Source organism: Leguminivora glycinivorella, chromosome 26 (assembly GCF_023078275.1).
Source record: "Leguminivora glycinivorella isolate SPB_JAAS2020 chromosome 26, LegGlyc_1.1, whole genome shotgun sequence".
NCBI classification, from domain to species: domain Eukaryota; kingdom Metazoa; phylum Arthropoda; class Insecta; order Lepidoptera; family Tortricidae; genus Leguminivora; species Leguminivora glycinivorella.
In genome coordinates, this window is record NC_062996.1 from 2,848,658 (window position 1) to 2,869,597 (window position 20,940).

A 20,940-nucleotide genomic window follows, 5' to 3' on the forward strand; every position below is an offset into this window, starting at 1 on the left:
GCTGGTAGCGTGCGGAATTCGAATCAAGATCGATTAGACGAATGGCTAGAGAACTCGCGAGACGCGACGTCAAAACCCATTTGTAAGAGGTTAACCGACGAACCTCTACCCAAGTACGAGACTCCGAGACGACCTGCGCAGGCGGAGCGGCATATTCGAGGCCTCTCACCGGACCGCCAGGTATATCGGCGATCGATATCGCCACCGTCGGAGTCGCGTAGGCGATCGATATCGCCACCGGAGCGACGCAGGCGATCGACGACGCCGCCGGCGCGTCGCGAGCGATCGACGTCGCCACAGCTGGACGCGCGTACTCCGCACACGGCGCACACGCGCGCCACCGAAGGTACTGTAGCAGAGTCCATGCTGCACCTGTTCGAGAGGATGCAGATGGCGGCCCGTCCAGCCCCGAAGGATATATTCGAGCTGCCGCATTTCTACGGAGACGTCAGCGAGTGGAGAAGTTTCTACAATACCTACGCAGAGACATCGAAGCGGTATAAGTTTACTGACTACGAGAACGTGGCGCGGCTCAGGATGGCTTTACGCGGGGACGCAAAGACGTGTGTGTCTCACGTGTTATCGACAGCCACCAGACCCGATATGATCGTGAGAATACTGAAAAAGCAGTTCGGACGCAGCGAGGTATTGTTAGACAAGGCGATTGACGACCTGCGAAAGTTGCCGCAGTTGGGGCCTACCGCGAACGACCTCAACACTTTCGCGATAAAAATAATGAACGTGGTATCTACAGTTATGGATATCGATCGAAGGCACTATGCCGATAACCCCATGCTCATCAGAGAGGTTACGGACAGGTTGTCGCCGCATCTTCGAAGCAGATGGTGCGACTACGCGAAGAAACATCGAGACAGCAAGGACCCGGAGTGTTAGCGACGCGTCGAAATATATGTAAAATAGCATAAGAATTCGATTAAGACTGTATTCGTAATAAAGATTATTTCGTAGGTAGGAAACGGGTAGAACTGCGTTAGTTAAGTTAATTTTGTCAATTCCGATTATTAAGTATGATAATAAGACTCATATGTGATGTATTCGATAGCAGGCAATTCCCATATTCCTTCCTTCCCAAGTCGCGGAAACCGAGTCCAAAGTTCAATCTAAACTCAGACTGTCCATTGGACTACGATTAATAGCCAATAAGCACTAACGTGAGAGGCTTAGAGCGAGAAAACCGAACTCTCCTCTGATTGGCTAAAAATATTTCCTTAAAGTTCCGAAATCATTTTCCTTTCACCCGAAAATTGCCTTAGGATTACTCGAATCCAAGCCAATAACTCGATAACTATAAGACATATGAAGATGTAAATAGTTTTAAAACGTAGCTGGGAACTTACGTAACACGATAACCTACATTTCCATAGTAATATGCCGTTATCGATAACAATGGAGCTCAAGGCAAGCTGAGAAACCAGTCTATTGTATGGCCCGGACGGCTAATCACCTCTTCTATTGTGTAAAAACGTAAACAAACGCAGGTGCATTCCACTCGAGGTGAATGACCCTAGTGTCAGGTGCATTGTTGCGTAATTTCGAAGCGATAGCCTAATTAGTTTATAAGTAATTAGGATTTGAACGAAAAATGATAGCGTTAAATTCACGTAATCGAGCGCCGTAACGCGTTCGACCAATCACGACGCGCCATCCGTCGCCTATCGGGCGCAATTATTTACCTCTCTATCGCACGGAGCCTCGCGCTCAGCCGAGTCGTGATTGGGCGAATAAATTGAAATGTTTCTTTCCGTGAAGCGTAGGCGCATTCTGAAAAGGGGTATAAAAGGAACGATCGCTCGGTATGGGACATTCGAATTCGACCGGAACAAGAAGAACCAGCAGCCTCCAAGGAAAACCAGCAGCCAGCAGCCTACAGCCAGCAGCTAGCAGCCTACAGCCAGCAGCCAGCCACCCTCCACGACGGGTAGCGGCAGCAGCAGAAAACGACAGCATCGCGACGTATCGTCCGTACCGAGCGTTTCGTTAGGATCAAGTTAGGATATTAGCTTAGGAGTATTTTTATAACCGCGTTAAAATTAGAGTCGTTGATTTTGTAAATATAAACCATTTGATTTGATTCGTTTTTTAGTTAGTGTATTCCAAAATCATAATCGGTACGGTTGATTGCTGAGGACGACATCGAAGCTCAAGGTACAGGCCCGGGACGAAAGAGTGAGTCGCACGAGCTCCAGCACATTCTCTCCACCGAGCCGTCGATAGGAAGCTTTGCGGACGCGGTCTGCAACAGTTTCTGGTCCTTCGAGCCGGATCTTCGTGCGGACTACGGGTCTACAGCGACGTACCTGTCATGAGCGACGACAGGATGGTAAGGACGAGGTCCAGGTCCAACCGAGCTGCGTCAGTGACGAGCGAAGAGGAGAGGCAGCAACTACTCGACGAAGGCGCGTCGGCGGCCCGCGAACGAGAGGCCGCACGCGCAAGCGCTGAGAGGGCGATGGGCGCCGACGCGGCGCGCCCTCCCTCACCTCCCTCCGGACCCGCTGGCGTAACGGAAGGGCTTAGCGTCGCCGGCGCGCAACCGATGGGCGCGGCGACAGCTAACAGCACGCTCAGGTATGGATTAACCGTAGAGACACCGAGGTCACCGTCCTACGACACGACATTGCTATGGCGAAGGGATTTAGCCAAGCGGTTACGGCGTCGTTCCAGACCCACGCCGATCCCAGCTAGACATCCCAAGGCTGCCGTCATAGACAGAACTACCGAGAAACGAAAGTCGCTGCAGGAAACTACCAAGGAGGTAAATAAACCAATTATTAAAGCTCAGTCCGTCAGATCACATGCGAGCAGTCGCACTGTGATAGAAGCGCAGCTGTCTCAGGCGGAGCTCGAGGCCAGCGAACGGCTAGCGGAGATATCCCGGAGGGAGTTGCAGCTAGAAGCGGACATGGTACGTAAACGGCTAGACGCCAGAAAACTGCAGATCCGCGCTAATGCGGATAGCGCAGACGAGCACGAATCTGCTGGTAGCGTGCGGAATTCGAATCAAGATCGATTAGACGAATGGCTAGAGAACTCGCGAGACGCGACGTCAAAACCCATTTGTAAGAGGTTAACCGACGAACCTCTACCCAAGTACGAGACTCCGAGACGACCTGCGCAGGCGGAGCGGCATATTCGAGGCCTCTCACCGGACCGCCAGGTATATCGGCGATCGATATCGCCACCGTCGGAGTCGCGTAGGCGATCGATATCGCCACCGGAGCGACGCAGGCGATCGACGACGCCGCCGGCGCGTCGCGAGCGATCGACGTCGCCACAGCTGGACGCGCGTACTCCGCACACGGCGCACACGCGCGCCACCGAAGGTACTGTAGCAGAGTCCATGCTGCACCTGTTCGAGAGGATGCAGATGGCGGCCCGTCCAGCCCCGAAGGATATATTCGAGCTGCCGCATTTCTACGGAGACGTCAGCGAGTGGAGAAGTTTCTACAATACCTACGCAGAGACATCGAAGCGGTATAAGTTTACTGACTACGAGAACGTGGCGCGGCTCAGGATGGCTTTACGCGGGGACGCAAAGACGTGTGTGTCTCACGTGTTATCGACAGCCACCAGACCCGATATGATCGTGAGAATACTGAAAAAGCAGTTTGGACGCAGCGAGGTATTGTTAGACAAGGCGATTGACGACCTGCGAAAGTTGCCGCAGTTGGGGCCTACCGCGAACGACCTCAACACTTTCGCGATAAAAATAATGAACGTGGTATCTACAGTTATGGATATCGATCGAAGGCATTATGCCGATAACCCCATGCTCATCAGAGAGGTTACGGACAGGTTGTCGCCGCATCTTCGAAGCAGATGGTGCGACTACGCGAAGAAACATCGAGACAGCAAGGACCCGGAGATTCTGCAGTTGGCGGATTTCCTCATGGAGGAGAGCGAACAGGAGATGTCCTTCTGTCACGCCCGCGCCGCCCCGAGGCGAGCGCAGGCGCCGTTATCAGTGCCGCACGCGCGCGCAGCCGGCGCTCGCGTGAAAATATCCGCAACGCACAACCCGCCGAGAGCTCCCACAGGACGTCAACACGAGGTGCAGAAAGTGACGTACGCGACACGTCAAGCCACAACATCCCGTTCGACGACGTGCCTGTTCTGCGGTGGCGGTCACCTGACGCCGGACTGCCGCAAGTTAGCCGCCCAATCCGTGGGCGCTAGATGGGAGTGGGCGAAATTAAATCGTATATGCTATCGCTGTATCGACGCGAAGCATATGAAAACACAATGCAAGGCCAAAGCGTGCGGCGTTGCAGGCTGTCCTCACGTACACCATCGACTGCTTCATGCGGACTCGCCGCAGGAAGTGCGTGAAGATACGGCTATGGTGCTAACACAAGAAATCAGGTCAGTACCTACATCGTCAGCAGTGACGTCATCGGCCGAGCCAGCGGACACGACGGAGCCGCGAGCTGCGGACGACGAGAACGACGCCCGCGTGTACGTGTCGTCAACACCGGACTACAGCGTGCTGCTAAAGGTACTACCCGTAACCGTATCAGGTCCAAAGGGAACGGCGCATATCTTCGCTTTCCTTGACGATGGATCCACCTTGTCAATGATCGACCAGGACGTCGCGGACGAGATCGGCGCGGTCGGTCAAGACGAGCCGCTATGCATAAGAGGTATTCAGCGGTTGAAACTTAGCTCAGTGACACAGACGGTCAAGGCTAAAGTAAGCCCCGCTCGTGGCGGCTTGACATACGATATATCCCTAAAAACGGTAGACGGACTAGGGATACGCTCGCAGTCATTAAATAAGAAGCGTCTATTGGAATACGAACATCTGGCGGACTTGGGCGACGAGTGCTACACGGGCATGGGCGTGCCGCAGATGTTAATAGGCGGAGACTTCAGTCATCTTATAAACCCGACGGAGGTGAGGCAGGGCGGCGAGGACGAGCCGTGCGCAGTTAAAACCTCGTTAGGATGGGTTTTCTTCGGGCGAATGCCGAGGTATGTACCAAATAACGAGCAGGTCGTGATGCACTGCCACAGTGACGACAGTGATCTCGTGGAGCAGGTCAAGAAACACTGGGCAGTCGAGGCGCTTGGCATAACGGCAAAGGACAACATTCGACCCGACGACCAGCGAGCGATCGATACATTCGAACGAACAGTAAAAAAGGTAGGACAGAGATACGAAGTCGGCCAACTATGGGCTGCCGACGACATAAAGCTGCCACCGAGTTTCAACATGGCGAAGGCGAGATTACGCAATCTAGAAGCCCGCATGTCGAGAGATCCTGACTTCGCCAACGAGTATCAAGCACAGATACACAAGCTTCTGGAAAAGGGGTACGCAGAGCGCATCATGGAACCACCGCAGTCAGATCGGATGTGGTTTCTGCCCCATTTCAGCGTCTACAATTTAAATAAAGGAAAGTATCGCGCTGTATTCGATTGCGCCGCGAAAAGTCAGGGATGTGCATTGAACGATTTCATCCTCGCGGGACCGGATTTACTACAGAGCCTGCTGGGGATACTACTTCGATTCCGTGAGTGGGAATTCGCCGTCACCGCGGACATACAGGAAATGTTCCTTCAAATACAGCTGCGAAGAGAGGATCGGCATAGTCAGCTCTTCATCTGGAGGGGATTGCGGCGTGACGTGACACCGTGGACGTACCAGCTAAACCGGGTATGTTTCGGTAACATCTCTTCTCCTTTTCTCGCACACTCGGTGCGGAATAGGAATGCGACGGACAACAAGGATCGCTATCCGGACGCGGTCTACGATATCCATAATAATCACTACATGGACGATTATGTGGCATCATATGAGACAGAACGGGAACTCATATCAACAGCGACACAGGTGAGACTAGCACACGCGGAGGCTAGCTTTCGGCTGCGCAGCTACGCTAGCAACAGCGAGTTGTTAATGCGAAACATCGATCCGGAGGAGCGAGCGACGGGACCTTCTCATCTCGGAGAAAAGCAACAGACCGTCCTCGGAATGACGTGGGACCCAGAGACGGATACGCTGGGGTACAACACGAAAATGCTACGAGTGCCAGACGACGTGAAAAGGTACGAGCGATCGCCCACTAAAAGGGAACTTTTGAGTGCCGTAATGTCAGTTTACGACCCATTAGGCCTCATAGCGCAGTATATGATAAGCGCTAAGATCATATTCCAACGTGTGTGGACAAAGGGCACGGACTGGGACGAGCGGCTGCCGGCGGAGGAAGCGGAGGACTTTTTCCGGTGGCTGAGGGCACTGAGCGACGTGTCCGCGCTGCGAATACCCCGACGATACGCCACGCCCACCGGTGCAGTTAGAAGAGAACTGCATATTTTCAGTGATGCATCGACCGAGGCCTACAGCGCGGCGGCCTATTGGCGAGTATCGAACGACGAGGAGGAAACGCAAGTGAGCTTAGCTATAGCGAAAAGCCGAGTTTGCCCGCTAAAGGTAATGACAGTTCCCAGGCTCGAATTAACCGCAGCAGTCGTCGGCGTGCGGCTGGCGGAGACAATTTTACGCGAGCAGCGTTATCCTGTGACAAAGGTGACGTATTGGACAGATTCCATGGTTGTTCTCGGATGGGTTCGCGATGACGCGCGAAACTATCGTCCGTACGTGTCACACCGACTTGCGGAGATCGCCGAGAAAACAGATAGAGACGCGTGGAGGTATGTACCAACCGCTCAGAACCCCGCAGATCGAGCGACGAGATGTCAACCAGCGCAGAGCGTGCGCATCGAGGACGAGTGGTACGAAGGACCGCGCTTTCTCTATGGACCCGAGACATCATGGCCTAGTCACACATCGAATCGAACAGACGACCTGCCTGAGAGGAAGGCGAGGCCGTCAACCGCGACATCACTGGCGATCATCTCAGCGACGGCGTGTTGAAGGTGTTCCTCGAGAACGTGATCCGTGACGCCGTCACCTACACCGAGCACGCCAAGAGGAAGACCGTCACCGCCATGGACGTCGTCTACGCTCTGAAGCGTCAGGGCCGCACCCTGTACGGTTTCGGAGGTTAAGAGCGCTGCGACACTATATAGTGTCGTCGTCGTGCGATATAGTGTAACTATACGATATATGTGTCGTTACCGTATCGCGCGCTAGCGCACCGCGTCCTCAGACGCAAATACAAAAAGGCCCTTTTCAGGGCCGCATATCATTCTATAATAACAACTACTAAAAAGTTTCACTAGCGACACAGACGTAAAACAATCGATCTTATCTAAACCTAACATAACTAACTATATGTGTATACAGTACCATATCATTATGAACAATTAATAACAACTTACCCCGTACCGCCACACAGTTTTCTCTCTCGCCGCGCGCCACCCGGCTACCTCCTCTCTGAAACAATAACAATAAAGTTTTTTAACTTACTCTGTATGTATGTATGTATGTATGTACGCATTAATATTACATACCGAAATATATATATATGTATGATATGTTGTTATCGTGTACGTTCATCATCAAACAAACCATATAATAGCTTACATATCTACTGTCTATATTTTATTTAAGTATGTGTATGTATTTAAGTATAGATTCGATCGATTGAACGTCTAAGTGTCATGCTCGAAACAATTAATTAAGTAATTATTATAATCCCACCGGCGTGCGTACAGCCTCGCGTAACGATAATCGCATAAAATCATGCGCCCAATCATCATCGGGTAGGTACCGGGTGGGTACTACCCACCCAACGGGCAGGTGCTATTTTCTCCATACATTCCTCTCCTCCTCCTCTTTGATGCCCGACTGCCCGACTCTATGCACTGCACTTCACACACACTCACTCATAACATAACATAGGTTGTACTGTACTCACGTTTTCCAAATCGCAAATCATGCCTTGCACTGTACATCCATTGGTATTTGTCACACACATTCACTTAATTTTACTTATCACACGTTAATCCGCAACCACCACTTAATTAATTAAGTAATAAATAAATAAACAAACAAAACAAAACAATCATATCACATGCAATCCACACCAAGGCATTTTACTTCACCCGCGCGCGCGCGAACTAAACCGGTGACCCGGCGCACTCTCACCTGATCATCAGAACCGCTTGACCTATCGGCCACCAACTGCCTGATAACTAGGTCTAAGATGAACTGCCCAATTAGGTAAAGGGTTTGCAAATATTGCATAAAAAAGACAGGGACGTCAACTATCTCCTCACCCACTCACGTCACACCAACCACCACCTCACCTCTCACCCCCTCTCTCTCTCCTGAAGTCAAGTTAAGTTAAATAGACTGGACTAGAAAATTCTCAGTGTTCATACGCCGCTAACGTGACATACATAACATATATACTTACTTACTTGAACGGAATTTATATAAAATCAAACATACTATATTCATATAGATATATATACCATACTGTGGTTTTAATACACAAACAGTACTATTTTTATAAATATAATAAAACTCCTATATAATAAACGACCAACACGAATCTCTATCCCTCTACTATGATGATCGCACGTTGTCGAGTGTAGCTGTTACGATACTCGTAGAAGAAGAAGATACTGTAACTAAAATGAACACAATAATGTAGACGGCGTTAACCTACTGTACATTGACACGATATCGATATGTTTAATGAAATATTATTTAAACTTTTCATATAAATTACCTATCCCGTTTTACATCTGTACTAGCAGATACCGAAACCAATGAACGTAGGCAATCCACGTCGCGGTACGGCTGTTTTACGACAGTGAATACAACATGTGAAAATAACATCATAACAATAATTTTCTAATGTTGTTATTGTGTCATATATATCTATGGTATCTTAGCTTTTAACCGGAAGACACACAATACAGTTAAATGTGATTTTAAATAAGAAAAATCACTTTTTAAACTGACCCGAGGCGCCCGCAACCTCTAATACCAAAAGTAAACTTCTCTCATTCGTCCATCTGAGTTTCAAATGCTGTGACTCTTATTAAAATACATATATCAATTCATAAAGAATACACATGTGCAATATTATTATAATAATTTTAATATAATTAACTGTAAATTTAGTTTAATCATAAACGAGTAAGTGAAAAGTTGGAAGTGTTATTACGAGAAAACGTCCCGCGACAGAAGGGTCTGCGTTACGGTTAAGCCGGAGATTATATAAAAAGTGGCGCCCCCAATTGGCGTGCATTAGTACTCGCCAGCGCAGCGCTCCGCTCACACGCGTCCGCTGTTCTCTCTTTGCGCAGTTCGTGCGATTTACTAATTTGAAACTTACACTTGTATTTTTTCGGTTTTTCCGGTAAACATGGCCGACACCGCAGTTGCCGCTGACGCCCCCGCCCCGGCGACGCCCGCGAAGAAGCCCAAGGCCTCCGCCGGCGCTAAGAAGCCCAAAGCGAAGCCCACCCACCCGAAGACTTCCGAGATGGTCAACAGTGCCATCAAGGAGTTGAAGGAGAGGAGCGGTTCGTCCCTGCAGGCTATCAAGAAATACATCGCCGCCCAGTACAAGGTGGACGCCGAGAAGCTGGCTCCGTTCATCAGAAAATATCTGAAGAGCGCTGTCGAATCCGGCGCACTGATCCAGACCAAAGGCAAGGGCGCGTCCGGCTCGTTCAAACTGGAGTCCAAGTCGTCCTCCGGCGCCAAGAAACCCGCCGCCGCCAAGAAGTCTAGCGCCAAATCTTCAGCGGCCGCGAAGAAACCGGCCGCAGCTAAGCCCGCTAAGGCAGGAAGGCCGCCGCCTCTCCCGCCAAGCCTAAGGCCGCCACTAAGGACAAGAAGGCCGCCGCCGCCAAGAAGAAGCCCGCCGCTAAGAAACCCTCCACCCCCGCCAAGGGCAAGAGCGCCGCCGCGCCTAAGGCCAAGAAGACCGCGAAGCCTCCCACCAAGAAGCCTAAAGCTCCCAAACCGAAGAAGGCCGCGGCCGCTCCCAAAGCGAAGCCCGCCGCTAAGAAGGCCGCCTCGAAGAAGTAAGACTGTGCGCGTTCGCTATTGTCGTCGCCGCCGTTCTTGCATCGGTCGTGGTGGTGTTGTTAGTGACGTTGATGGAGATTATGCGACGACTTGTCGCATCACTCTTCTCGACTCACGTCATACGCCTGTGCGCGTTAAACGCACATCAAAAAGCCCTTTTCAGGGCTAACAAACGTATTCAAAGGCTCATCGCCTCTGTTTCATTGCAATAAAGAGCACATAACACAAAGTCGTTCGACCGATCGATCGATCACTCTTATAAATAAGTAAAACAAACTTAAGTGCTTTCCGAAATGGTAAAAAGTCTTATTGAGACTACAAAAAACTAGGCTTCTAATTAAATATATATATCCCCCCCCCCCCCCCCCCCCCCCCCGTCTTATCTAATCAAAACGAACGAACATATATTATTTCTATAAAATTATTATTATAACGATGTGATCTCAATGATAGATCTCGGTTGTTTGGGTTTTAGAAAATTTATACAAAGTTAATATATTAATTATCTAGTAGTAACGCAACGTACATTTTACACGCACGCACATAATTATACATTAATAATACAGACGCAGTATGTATACTGGCGAAAAAAATTTTATACCCGTGCCATTTTGCAAGCGGAAGACATATATATTATAAGTACAAAATATTATTATATTTAAAAAAAATACGAGTAGATAATAAAATTCACAACGTCTGTTTTTATTTATATCTCTATCTCTCTCTAATTTGTGCTATTGCACGAGAATCGGCGATTGGTCGATCGGGCCCGTGTTGTGCCGGCTCGTTATATCCCCACTTATCGGTGCGCTCGTGAGCTTATAAATATTCACGGTAGGATGTTTTTATTATACTCACTGACAAGCATTCGTGCTAGTCGTTTCGTTTGTGTGTAAACCAATCTAACTCTCTTTAAACATGTCTGGACGTGGTAAAGGTGGCAAGGTTAAGGGAAAGGCAAAGTCCCGTTCTAACCGTGCCGGACTTCAGTTCCCCGTGGGCCGTATCCACAGGCTTCTACGCAAGGGCAACTACGCCGAGCGCGTCGGTGCCGGTGCCCCCGTGTACTTGGCTGCCGTCATGGAATACCTGGCCGCTGAGGTTCTCGAGTTGGCCGGAAACGCCGCTCGTGACAACAAGAAGACCAGGATCATCCCCAGACATCTCCAGCTGGCCATCCGCAACGACGAAGAGTTGAACAAGCTCCTCTCCGGCGTGACCATCGCCCAGGGTGGTGTGCTGCCCTAACATTCAGGCCGTGCTCCTGCCCAAGAAGACCGAGAAGAAGGCTTAAGTGTCCCCTCACTTCTCGTCCGTCCGGTGACATCTATAACGGTAACATTCGGCGATCGTCGAATGTGTACATTTGTATCGTGTATATAATACTTATATCACGGGACCTATGTTACATTCCCGACCGAGTGACCGTTACAAAAGGCCCTTTTCAGGGCCACAATATGATTCTGTGATAACGTTATAAGTTTCATGGCATAACGCATACGTATACGAACGTCTTTCGATAATATGAATGAAAATCTCAATTAATTATCCTATAATACTACTTGATATCCTACAATCATATTGAGATATTTATATGCATAGTTCTCAATTGCGAGAACATTATGTTACAAGTAATAATTACACACACACATATCGTAATAATTATAAATGAGATTCCTCGTTATGGTAATAATTGAATAGGGAGATATCGCAAGATGGGATTTCTTTCTTTCATTTATTTTATTATATATACTTTTAAAAACATTTAACAAATGATATTGATGACTCTACAATACGCTGAAAGTAGTAAGCGTAATGAGTTTTAAAAATCCTAAGTAGGTAAGTAAACAAATGGATTTGTTACGTTATACGAATAAGGACTAATAATTCAAAAATACATATAGTTACATACATATTACTAAAATATATTTTTATCAAACTATACTAACCTATAATAATTATTATGTATAATATCTGACTCTCCCCACCATGCCGACCGACGCGACGATGCTAACAATGCACGAACGCTATTGGTCGAGATACAGAGGGCGCGTCGCTCGATCATTAATCCCCCATTTCACGTCCGACGCGCTAACAAAAAGCGGAATTTCAAAATTGCGCGTTACATTTCCAGTTCGACTCTCGTACTGTAAACATCTAACTTAATCGCAATGCCACCCAAGACTAGCGGTAAGGCCGCCAAGAAATCTGGCAAGGCCCAGAAGAACATCTCCAAGTCCGACTCGAAGAAAAAGAAGAAGCATAAGCGCAAGGAGAGCTACGCCATCTACATCTACAAGGTGCTGAAGCAGGTCCACCCCGACACCGGTATCTCCAGCAAGGCCATGTCGATCATGAACTCGTTCGTGAACGATATCTTCGAGCGCATCGCCGCCGAGGCCTCACGCCTCGCCCACTACAACAAGAGGTCCACCATCACCAGCAGGGAGGTGCAGACCTCCGTCAGGCTGCTCCTCCCCGGTGAGCTCGCCAAGCACGCCGTCAGTGAAGGCACCAAGGCCGTCACCAAGTACACCAGCTCCAAGTAAGCGTCGCTCGTTCGTATTTCGACACGACGCGACACGCTGCAAGAGTGTGGTTTGTACGACAACCAAAAAGGCCCTTTTCAGGGCCACAAATACGTTCTGAATATAATATAAATGGTTTCTAGTCTCACATACGCTGTCAATCGGTATTCAAACTACAAACAAACGTTATGTTATTATGATATTTACTACAGTTAGTAGATCGATCTAGACGTGTTCATTACAAAACGAACGAACGAATGATACATAAATAAATACAAACACAATAACATAATTGAAAATACATATATGATATATATGTAACGTTGAAATATTAAGGTCAAAAGTTATGTTAGGTGAGCACAGTGAGGTTTCAACTAGTTAGGTTACAATAAGTGAGGTTTGATAAGGTTAGGTTGTACGAGGTGAGGTTTGAAAAAGTTAGGTTGTACGAGGTGAGGTTTGAAAAAGTTAGGTTAGGTTTAAAAAAAAAAAAGGTCTAATTTTAGCGATAAGAAAGAAGAAAAAAAAAAAAAATTCGTAAAGCATTAAGATTACCTACCTATCTTAGGAAAAGTTAGGTTTGAAAAAGTAAGATTACTTAAAATTAAGAAAAAAAAAAATAACTTTAATAAAAGTAAATAAAAGATACCTACCTAATTATAATAAAATATAATATTAGTACGTTATCAGTAGTCATAAACCGATTTAGAGAGGGGAATTGTATGTGAATTTTATAGCCCTCTCGCTCACACGGACACTAACTCCATCCCTTTCTAACAGGCACATATAAAGCGCCGCGAGAAAAATTTCGCTTATTCCCTCTCGTGACTCGTTATCGTAACGTCCACGCGCGTTGTAATAATTTATCGCAATGGCTCGTACCAAGCAGACCGCTCGTAAATCCACCGGTGGTAAAGCACCCCGCAAACAGCTAGCCACCAAGGCGGCCCGCAAGAGCGCGCCCGCCACCGGCGGAGTCAAGAAGCCTCATCGTTACAGGCCCGGTACCGTCGCCCTCCGTGAGATCCGTCGCTACCAGAAGAGCACCGAGCTCCTGATCCGCAAGCTGCCCTTCCAGCGTCTGGTCCGTGAGATCGCTCAGGACTTCAAGACCGACCTGCGCTTCCAGAGCTCCGCCGTTATGGCTCTTCAGGAGGCCAGCGAGGCTTACCTGGTCGGTCTCTTCGAAGACACCAACCTGTGCGCCATCCCGCCAAGCGTGTCACCATCATGCCCAAGGACATCCAGCTGGCCCGCAGGATCCGCGGCGAACGTGCCTAAGCTGTGTGCCAGTGTTTTAATCACCACACGCTTAAACTGACACGATGCGACATCACCGATCGCAGTCTACGCGAACGCATACTGTTACATTATAATTATGTATTATTTTGTACAAAGCGCGTTTTGCGTTACGGACATGCGAAAGTGAGTGACGCTTCTGTCAAATCAAAAGGCCCTTTTCAGGGCCACACATGATTCGAAAATTAACATTTGTTTCTTTGAACGGATACTTGCGTAGTAGACAAAAATCGATATAAATTATTAATTAATACGAACTATATACATATATGAAAACTAAAAGTAAAATAATAGAAAAGTTCAAGTTCTATGAATGCTTTAAGATACCGAATTGTTATATATAGATATGTACGTACACTGACTGAGCTGTACAAAACAAAGTATTAGAGAATTAAATTATACCCGTGTGCGCTGTGCGCGACTCGTAGAATGTTCTCGCACTCATATTATACCTAAATGGTGGACAAAATTTAAATATTATTATTTGAATTATAATGCCACATACTGAAATATATAAATTATATACAAAAATCCACTATATGCAGTGCATGAGACCGTTCTTTAACAAACTTAAGGAGGCCGTTCGTCGTTATATCAAGTAATATGATGTATATCCCCTGTGTGTAGGTATCCGTAATGAATTTAAATAACAATTATTCATATTACTTTTATATTTATAAGTAAATTAAAAAATAGTTCGCAATACGTGGTCCGATATCTGTATAACCCCGTCCCCCGTCTCCCCGCGGCGGGGTAAAACGTATAAATATACGCGGCGATCGGCTGTAGATTTTATTCCACTCGTGTCGACGCGCGCCGCAAGTCGTGTGTCTGTATTCCGTTCGTTCGAGAAGTCTAATCTCTCTAACAAGTCGCAATGACCGGTCGCGGTAAGGGAGGCAAAGGTCTGGGAAAGGAGGAGCCAAGCGGCACAGGAAGGTGCTCCGTGATAACATCCAGGGTATCACTAAGCCCGCCATCCGTCGTCTGGCCCGCAGAGGCGGCGTCAAGCGTATCTCCGGTCTGATCTACGAGGAGACCCGCGGCGTGTTGAAGGTGTTCCTCGAGAACGTGATCCGTGACGCCGTCACCTACACCGAGCACGCCAAGAGGAAGACCGTCACCGCCATGGACGTCGTCTACGCTCTGAAGCGTCAGGGCCGCACCCTGTACGGTTTCGGAGGTTAAGAGCGCTGCGACACTATATAGTGTCGTCGTCGTGCGATATAGTGTAACTATACGATATATGTGTCGTTACCGTATCGCGCGCTAGCGCACCGCGTCCTCAGACGCAAATACAAAAAGGCCCTTTTCAGGGCCGCATATCATTCTATAATAACAACTACTAAAAAGTTTCACTAGCGACACAGACGTAAAACAATCGATCTTATCTAAACCTAACATAACTAACTATATGTGTATACAGTACCATATCATTATGAACAATTAATAACAACTTACCCCGTACCGCCACACAGTTTTCTCTCTCGCCGCGCGCCACCCGGCTACCTCCTCTCTGAAACAATAACAATAAAGTTTTTTAACTTACTCTGTATGTATGTATGTATGTATGTACGCATTAATATTACATACCGAAATATATATATATGTATGATATGTTGTTATCGTGTACGTTCATCATCAAACAAACCATATAATAGCTTACATATCTACTGTCTATATTTTATTTAAGTATGTGTATGTATTTAAGTATAGATTCGATCGATTGAACGTCTAAGTGTCATGCTCGAAACAATTAATTAAGTAATTATTATAATCCCACCGGCGTGCGTACAGCCTCGCGTAACGATAATCGCATAAAATCATGCGCCCAATCATCATCGGGTAGGTACCGGGTGGGTACTACCCACCCAACGGGCAGGTGCTATTTCTTTCTCCATACATTCCTCTCCTCCTCCTCTTTGATGCCCGACTGCCCGACTCTATGCACTGCACTTCACACACACTCACTCATAACATAACATAGGTTGTACTGTACTCACGTTTTCCAAATCGCAAATCATGCCTTGCACTGTACATCCATTGGTATTTGTCACACACATTCACTTAATTTTACTTATCACACGTTAATCCGCAACCACCACTTAATTAATTAAGTAATAAATAAATAAACAAACAAAACAAAACAATCATATCACATGCAATCCACACCAAGGCATTTTACTTCACCCGCGCGCGCGAACTAAACCGGTGACCCGGCGCACTCTCACCTGATCATCAGAACCGCTTGACCTATCGGCCACCAACTGCCTGATAACTAGGTCTAAGATGAACTGCCCAATTAGGTAAAGGGTTTGCAAATATTGCATAAAAAAGACAGGGACGTCAACTATCTCCTCACCCACTCACGTCACACCAACCACCACCTCACCTCTCACCCCCTCTCTCTCTCCTGAAGTCAAGTTAAGTTAAATAGACTGGACTAGAAAATTCTCAGTGTTCATACGCCGCTAACGTGACATACATAACATATATACTTACTTACTTGAACGGAATTTATATAAAATCAAACATACTATATTCATATAGATATATATACCATACTGTGGTTTTAATACACAAACAGTACTATTTTTATAAATATAATAAAACTCCTATATAATAAACGACCAACACGAATCTCTATCCCTCTACTATGATGATCGCACGTTGTCGAGTGTAGCTGTTACGATACTCGTAGAAGAAGAAGATACTGTAACTAAAATGAACACAATAATGTAGACGGCGTTAACCTACTGTACATTGACACGATATCGATATGTTTAATGAAATATTATTTAAACTTTTCATATAAATTACCTATCCCGTTTTACATCTGTACTAGCAGATACCGAAACCAATGAACGTAGGCAATCCACGTCGCGGTACGGCTGTTTTACGACAGTGAATACAACATGTGAAAATAACATCATAACAATAATTTTCTAATGTTGTTATTGTGTCATATATATCTATGGTATCTTAGCTTTTAACCGGAAGACACACAATACAGTTAAATGTGATTTTAAATAAGAAAAATCACTTTTTAAACTGACCCGAGGCGCCCGCAACCTCTAATACCAAAAGTAAACTTCTCTCATTCGTCCATCTGAGTTTCAAATGCTGTGACTCTTATTAAAATACATATATCAATTCATAAAGAATACACATGTGCAATATTATTATAATAATTTTAATATAATTAACTGTAAATTTAGTTTAATCATAAACGAGTAAGTGAAAAGTTGGAAGTGTTATTACGAGAAAACGTCCCGCGACAGAAGGGTCTGCGTTACGGTTAAGCCGGAGATTATATAAAAAGTGGCGCCCCCAATTGGCGTGCATTAGTACTCGCCAGCGCAGCGCTCCGCTCACACGCGTCCGCTGTTCTCTCTTTGCGCAGTTCGTGCGATTTACTAATTTGAAACTTACACTTGTATTTTTTCGGTTTTTCCGGTAAACATGGCCGACACCGCAGTTGCCGCTGACGCCCCCGCCCCGGCGACGCCCGCGAAGAAGCCCAAGGCCTCCGCCGGCGCTAAGAAGCCCAAAGCGAAGCCCACCCACCCGAAGACTTCCGAGATGGTCAACAGTGCCATCAAGGAGTTGAAGGAGAGGAGCGGTTCGTCCCTGCAGGCTATCAAGAAATACATCGCCGCCCAGTACAAGGTGGACGCCGAGAAGCTGGCTCCGTTCATCAGAAAATATCTGAAGAGCGCTGTCGAATCCGGCGCACTGATCCAGACCAAAGGCAAGGGCGCGTCCGGCTCGTTCAAACTGGAGTCCAAGTCGTCCTCCGGCGCCAAGAAACCCGCCGCCGCCAAGAAGTCTAGCGCCAAATCTTCAGCGGCCGCGAAGAAACCGGCCGCAGCTAAGCCCGCTAAGGCCAGGAAGGCCGCCGCCTCTCCCGCCAAGCCTAAGGCCGCCACTAAGGACAAGAAGGCCGCCGCCGCCAAGAAGAAGCCCGCCGCTAAGAAACCCTCCACCCCCGCCAAGGGCAAGAGCGCCGCCGCGCCTAAGGCCAAGAAGACCGCGAAGCCTCCCACCAAGAAGCCTAAAGCTCCCAAACCGAAGAAGGCCGCGGCCGCTCCCAAAGCGAAGCCCGCCGCTAAGAAGGCCGCCTCGAAGAAGTAAGACTGTGCGCGTTCGCTATTGTCGTCGCCGCCGTTCTTGCATCGGTCGTGGTGGTGTTGTTAGTGACGTTGATGGAGATTATGCGACGACTTGTCGCATCACTCTTCTCGACTCACGTCATACGCCTGTGCGCGTTAAACGCACATCAAAAAGCCCTTTTCAGGGCTAACAAACGTATTCAAAGGCTCATCGCCTCTGTTTCATTGCAATAAAGAGCACATAACACAAAGTCGTTCGACCGATCGATCGATCACTCTTATAAATAAGTAAAACAATAAGTGCTTTCCGAAATGGTAAAAAGTCTTATTGAGACTACAAAAAACTAGGCTTCTAATTAAATATATCCCCCCCCCCCCCCCCCCCCGTCTTATCTAATCAAAACGAACGAACATATATTATTTCTATAAAATTATTATTATAACGATGTGATCTCAATGATAGATCTCGGTTGTTTGGGTTTTAGAAAATTTATACAAAGTTAATATATTAATTATCTAGTAGTAACGCAACGTACATTTTACACGCACGCACATAATTATACATTAATAATACAGACGCAGTATGTATACTGGCGAAAAAAATTTTATACCCGTGCCATTTTGCAAGCGGAAGACATATATATTATAAGTACAAAATATTATTATATTTAAAAAAAATACGAGTAGATAATAAAATTCACAACGTCTGTTTTTATTTATATCTCTATCTCTCTCTAATTTGTGCTATTGCACGAGAATCGGCGATTGGTCGATCGGGCCCGTGTTGTGCCGGCTCGTTATATCCCCACTTATCGGTGCGCTCGTGAGCTTATAAATATTCACGGTAGGATGTTTTTATTATACTCACTGACAAGCATTCGTGCTAGTCGTTTCGTTTGTGTGTAAACCAATCTAACTCTCTTTAAACATGTCTGGACGTGGTAAAGGTGGCAAGGTTAAGGGAAAGGCAAAGTCCCGTTCTAACCGTGCCGGACTTCAGTTCCCCGTGGGCCGTATCCACAGGCTTCTACGCAAGGGCAACTACGCCGAGCGCGTCGGTGCCGGTGCCCCCGTGTACTTGGCTGCCGTCATGGAATACCTGGCCGCTGAGGTTCTCGAGTTGGCCGGAAACGCCGCTCGTGACAACAAGAAGACCAGGATCATCCCCAGACATCTCCAGCTGGCCATCCGCAACGACGAAGAGTTGAACAAGCTCCTCTCCGGCGTGACCATCGCCCAGGGTGGTGTGCTGCCTAACATTCAGGCCGTGCTCCTGCCCAAGAAGACCGAGAAGAAGGCTTAAGTGTCCCCTCACTTCTCGTCCGTCCGGTGACATCTATAACGGTAACATTCGGCGATCGTCGAATGTGTACATTTGTATCGTGTATATAATACTTATATCACGGGACCTATGTTACATTCCCGACCGAGTGACCGTTACAAAAGGCCCTTTTCAGGGCCACAATATGATTCTGTGATAACGTTATAAGTTTCATGGCATAACGCATACGTATACGAACGTCTTTCGATAATATGAATGAAAATCTCAATTAATTATCCTATAATACTACTTGATATCCTACAATCATATTGAGATATTTATATGCATAGTTCTCAATTGCGAGAACATTATGTTACAAGTAATAATTACACACACACATATCGTAATAATTATAAATGAGATTCCTCGTTATGGTAATAATTGAATAGGGAGATATCGCAAGATGGGATTTCTTTCTTTCATTTATTTATTTATTATATATACTTTTAAAAACATTTAACAAATGATATTGATGACTCTACAATACGCTGAAAGTAGTAAGCGTAATGAGTTTTAAAAATCCTAAGTAGGTAAGTAAACAAATGGATTTGTTACGTTATACGAATAAGGACTAATAATTCAAAAATACATATAGTTACATACATATTACTAAAATATATTTTTATCAAACTATACTAACCTATAATAATTATTATGTATAATATCTGACTCTCCCCACCATGCCGACCGACGCGACGATGCTAACAATGCACGAACGCTATTGGTCGAGATACAGAGGGCGCGTCGCTCGATCATTAATCCCCCATTTCACGTCCGACGCGCTAACAAAAAGCGGAATTTCAAAATTGCGCGTTACATTTCCAGTTCGACTCTCGTACTGTAAACATCTAACTTAATCGCAATGCCACCCAAGACTAGCGGTAAGGCCGCCAAGAAATCTGGCAAGGCCCAGAAGAACATCTCCAAGTCCGACTCGAAGAAAAAGAAGAAGCATAAGCGCAAGGAGAGCTACGCCATCTACATCTACAAGGTGCTGAAGCAGGTCCACCCCGACACCGGTATCTCCAGCAAGGCCATGTCGATCATGAACTCGTTCGTGAACGATATCTTCGAGCGCATCGCCGCCGAGGCCTCACGCCTCGCCCACTACAACAAGAGGTCCACCATCACCAGCAGGGAGGTGCAGACCTCCGTCAGGCTGCTCCTCCCCGGTGAGCTCGCCAAGCACGCCGTCAGTGAAGGCACCAAGGCCGTCACCAAGTACACCAGCTCCAAGTAAGCGTCGCTCGTTCGTATTTCGACACGACGCGACACGCTGCAAGAGTGTGGTTTGTACGACAACCAAAAAGGCCCTTTTCAGGGCCACAAATACGTTCTGAATATAATATAAATGGTTTCTAGTCTCACATACGCTGTCAATCGGTATTCAAACTACAAACAAACGTTATGTTATTATGATATTTACTACAGTTAGTAGATCGATCTAGACGTGTTCATTACAAAACGAACGAACGAATGATACATAAATAAATACAAACACAATAACATAATTGAAAATACATATATGATATATATGTAACGTTGAAATATTAAGGTCAAAAGTTATGTTAGGTGAGCACAGTGAGGTTTCAACTAGTTAGGTTACAATAAGTGAGGTTTGATAAGGTTAGGTTGTACGAGGTGAGGTTTGAAAAAGTTAGGTTGTACGAGGTGAGGTTTGAAAAAGTTAGGTTAGGTTTAAAA

General features: G+C 46.7%; 6 protein-coding genes and 2 pseudogenes across 6 annotated transcripts; all 8 read left to right on the forward strand.

Annotated features, from left to right (window-relative positions):
* The first annotated feature begins 9,120 nt into the window (after positions 1-9,120).
* On the forward strand, positions 9,121-10,139 carry LOC125239670 (annotated as a pseudogene).
* Positions 10,140-10,831: 692 nt separating this feature from the next.
* Positions 10,832-11,224, forward strand: LOC125239714 (histone H2A-like). The gene has a single exon (XM_048147355.1). It carries the CDS (start codon positions 10,895-10,897, stop codon positions 11,222-11,224), a length of 330 nt encoding a protein of 109 aa, XP_048003312.1. The 5' UTR covers positions 10,832-10,894.
* A 574-nt stretch (positions 11,225-11,798) lies between these two features.
* LOC125239686 (histone H2B) lies at positions 11,799-12,951 on the forward strand. Its single transcript, XM_048147325.1, has one exon. The coding sequence runs from the start codon at positions 12,148-12,150 to the stop codon at positions 12,523-12,525; it is 378 nt and encodes a 125-aa protein (XP_048003282.1). The 5' UTR covers positions 11,799-12,147; the 3' UTR covers positions 12,526-12,951.
* Positions 12,952-13,236: 285 nt separating this feature from the next.
* Positions 13,237-13,975, forward strand: LOC125239681 (annotated as a pseudogene).
* Positions 13,976-14,611: 636 nt separating this feature from the next.
* LOC125239715 (histone H4-like) lies at positions 14,612-15,129 on the forward strand. Its single transcript, XM_048147356.1, is given in 2 exon segments — positions 14,612-14,708; positions 14,711-15,129. Coding segments are annotated over 2 exon segments (309 nt in total). The 5' UTR covers positions 14,612-14,680; the 3' UTR covers positions 14,992-15,129.
* Positions 15,130-17,117: 1,988 nt separating this feature from the next.
* LOC125239660 (histone H1B-like) lies at positions 17,118-18,100 on the forward strand. The gene has a single exon (XM_048147302.1). It carries the CDS (start codon positions 17,266-17,268, stop codon positions 17,935-17,937), a length of 672 nt encoding a protein of 223 aa, XP_048003259.1. The 5' UTR covers positions 17,118-17,265; the 3' UTR covers positions 17,938-18,100.
* A 680-nt stretch (positions 18,101-18,780) lies between these two features.
* LOC125239711 (histone H2A) lies at positions 18,781-19,250 on the forward strand. The gene has a single exon (XM_048147352.1). It carries the CDS (start codon positions 18,844-18,846, stop codon positions 19,216-19,218), a length of 375 nt encoding a protein of 124 aa, XP_048003309.1. The 5' UTR covers positions 18,781-18,843; the 3' UTR covers positions 19,219-19,250.
* A 66-nt stretch (positions 19,251-19,316) lies between these two features.
* Positions 19,317-20,826, forward strand: LOC125239684 (histone H2B). The gene has a single exon (XM_048147324.1). The coding sequence runs from the start codon at positions 20,099-20,101 to the stop codon at positions 20,474-20,476; it is 378 nt and encodes a 125-aa protein (XP_048003281.1). The 5' UTR covers positions 19,317-20,098; the 3' UTR covers positions 20,477-20,826.
* Positions 20,827-20,940: the final 114 nt, after the last annotated feature.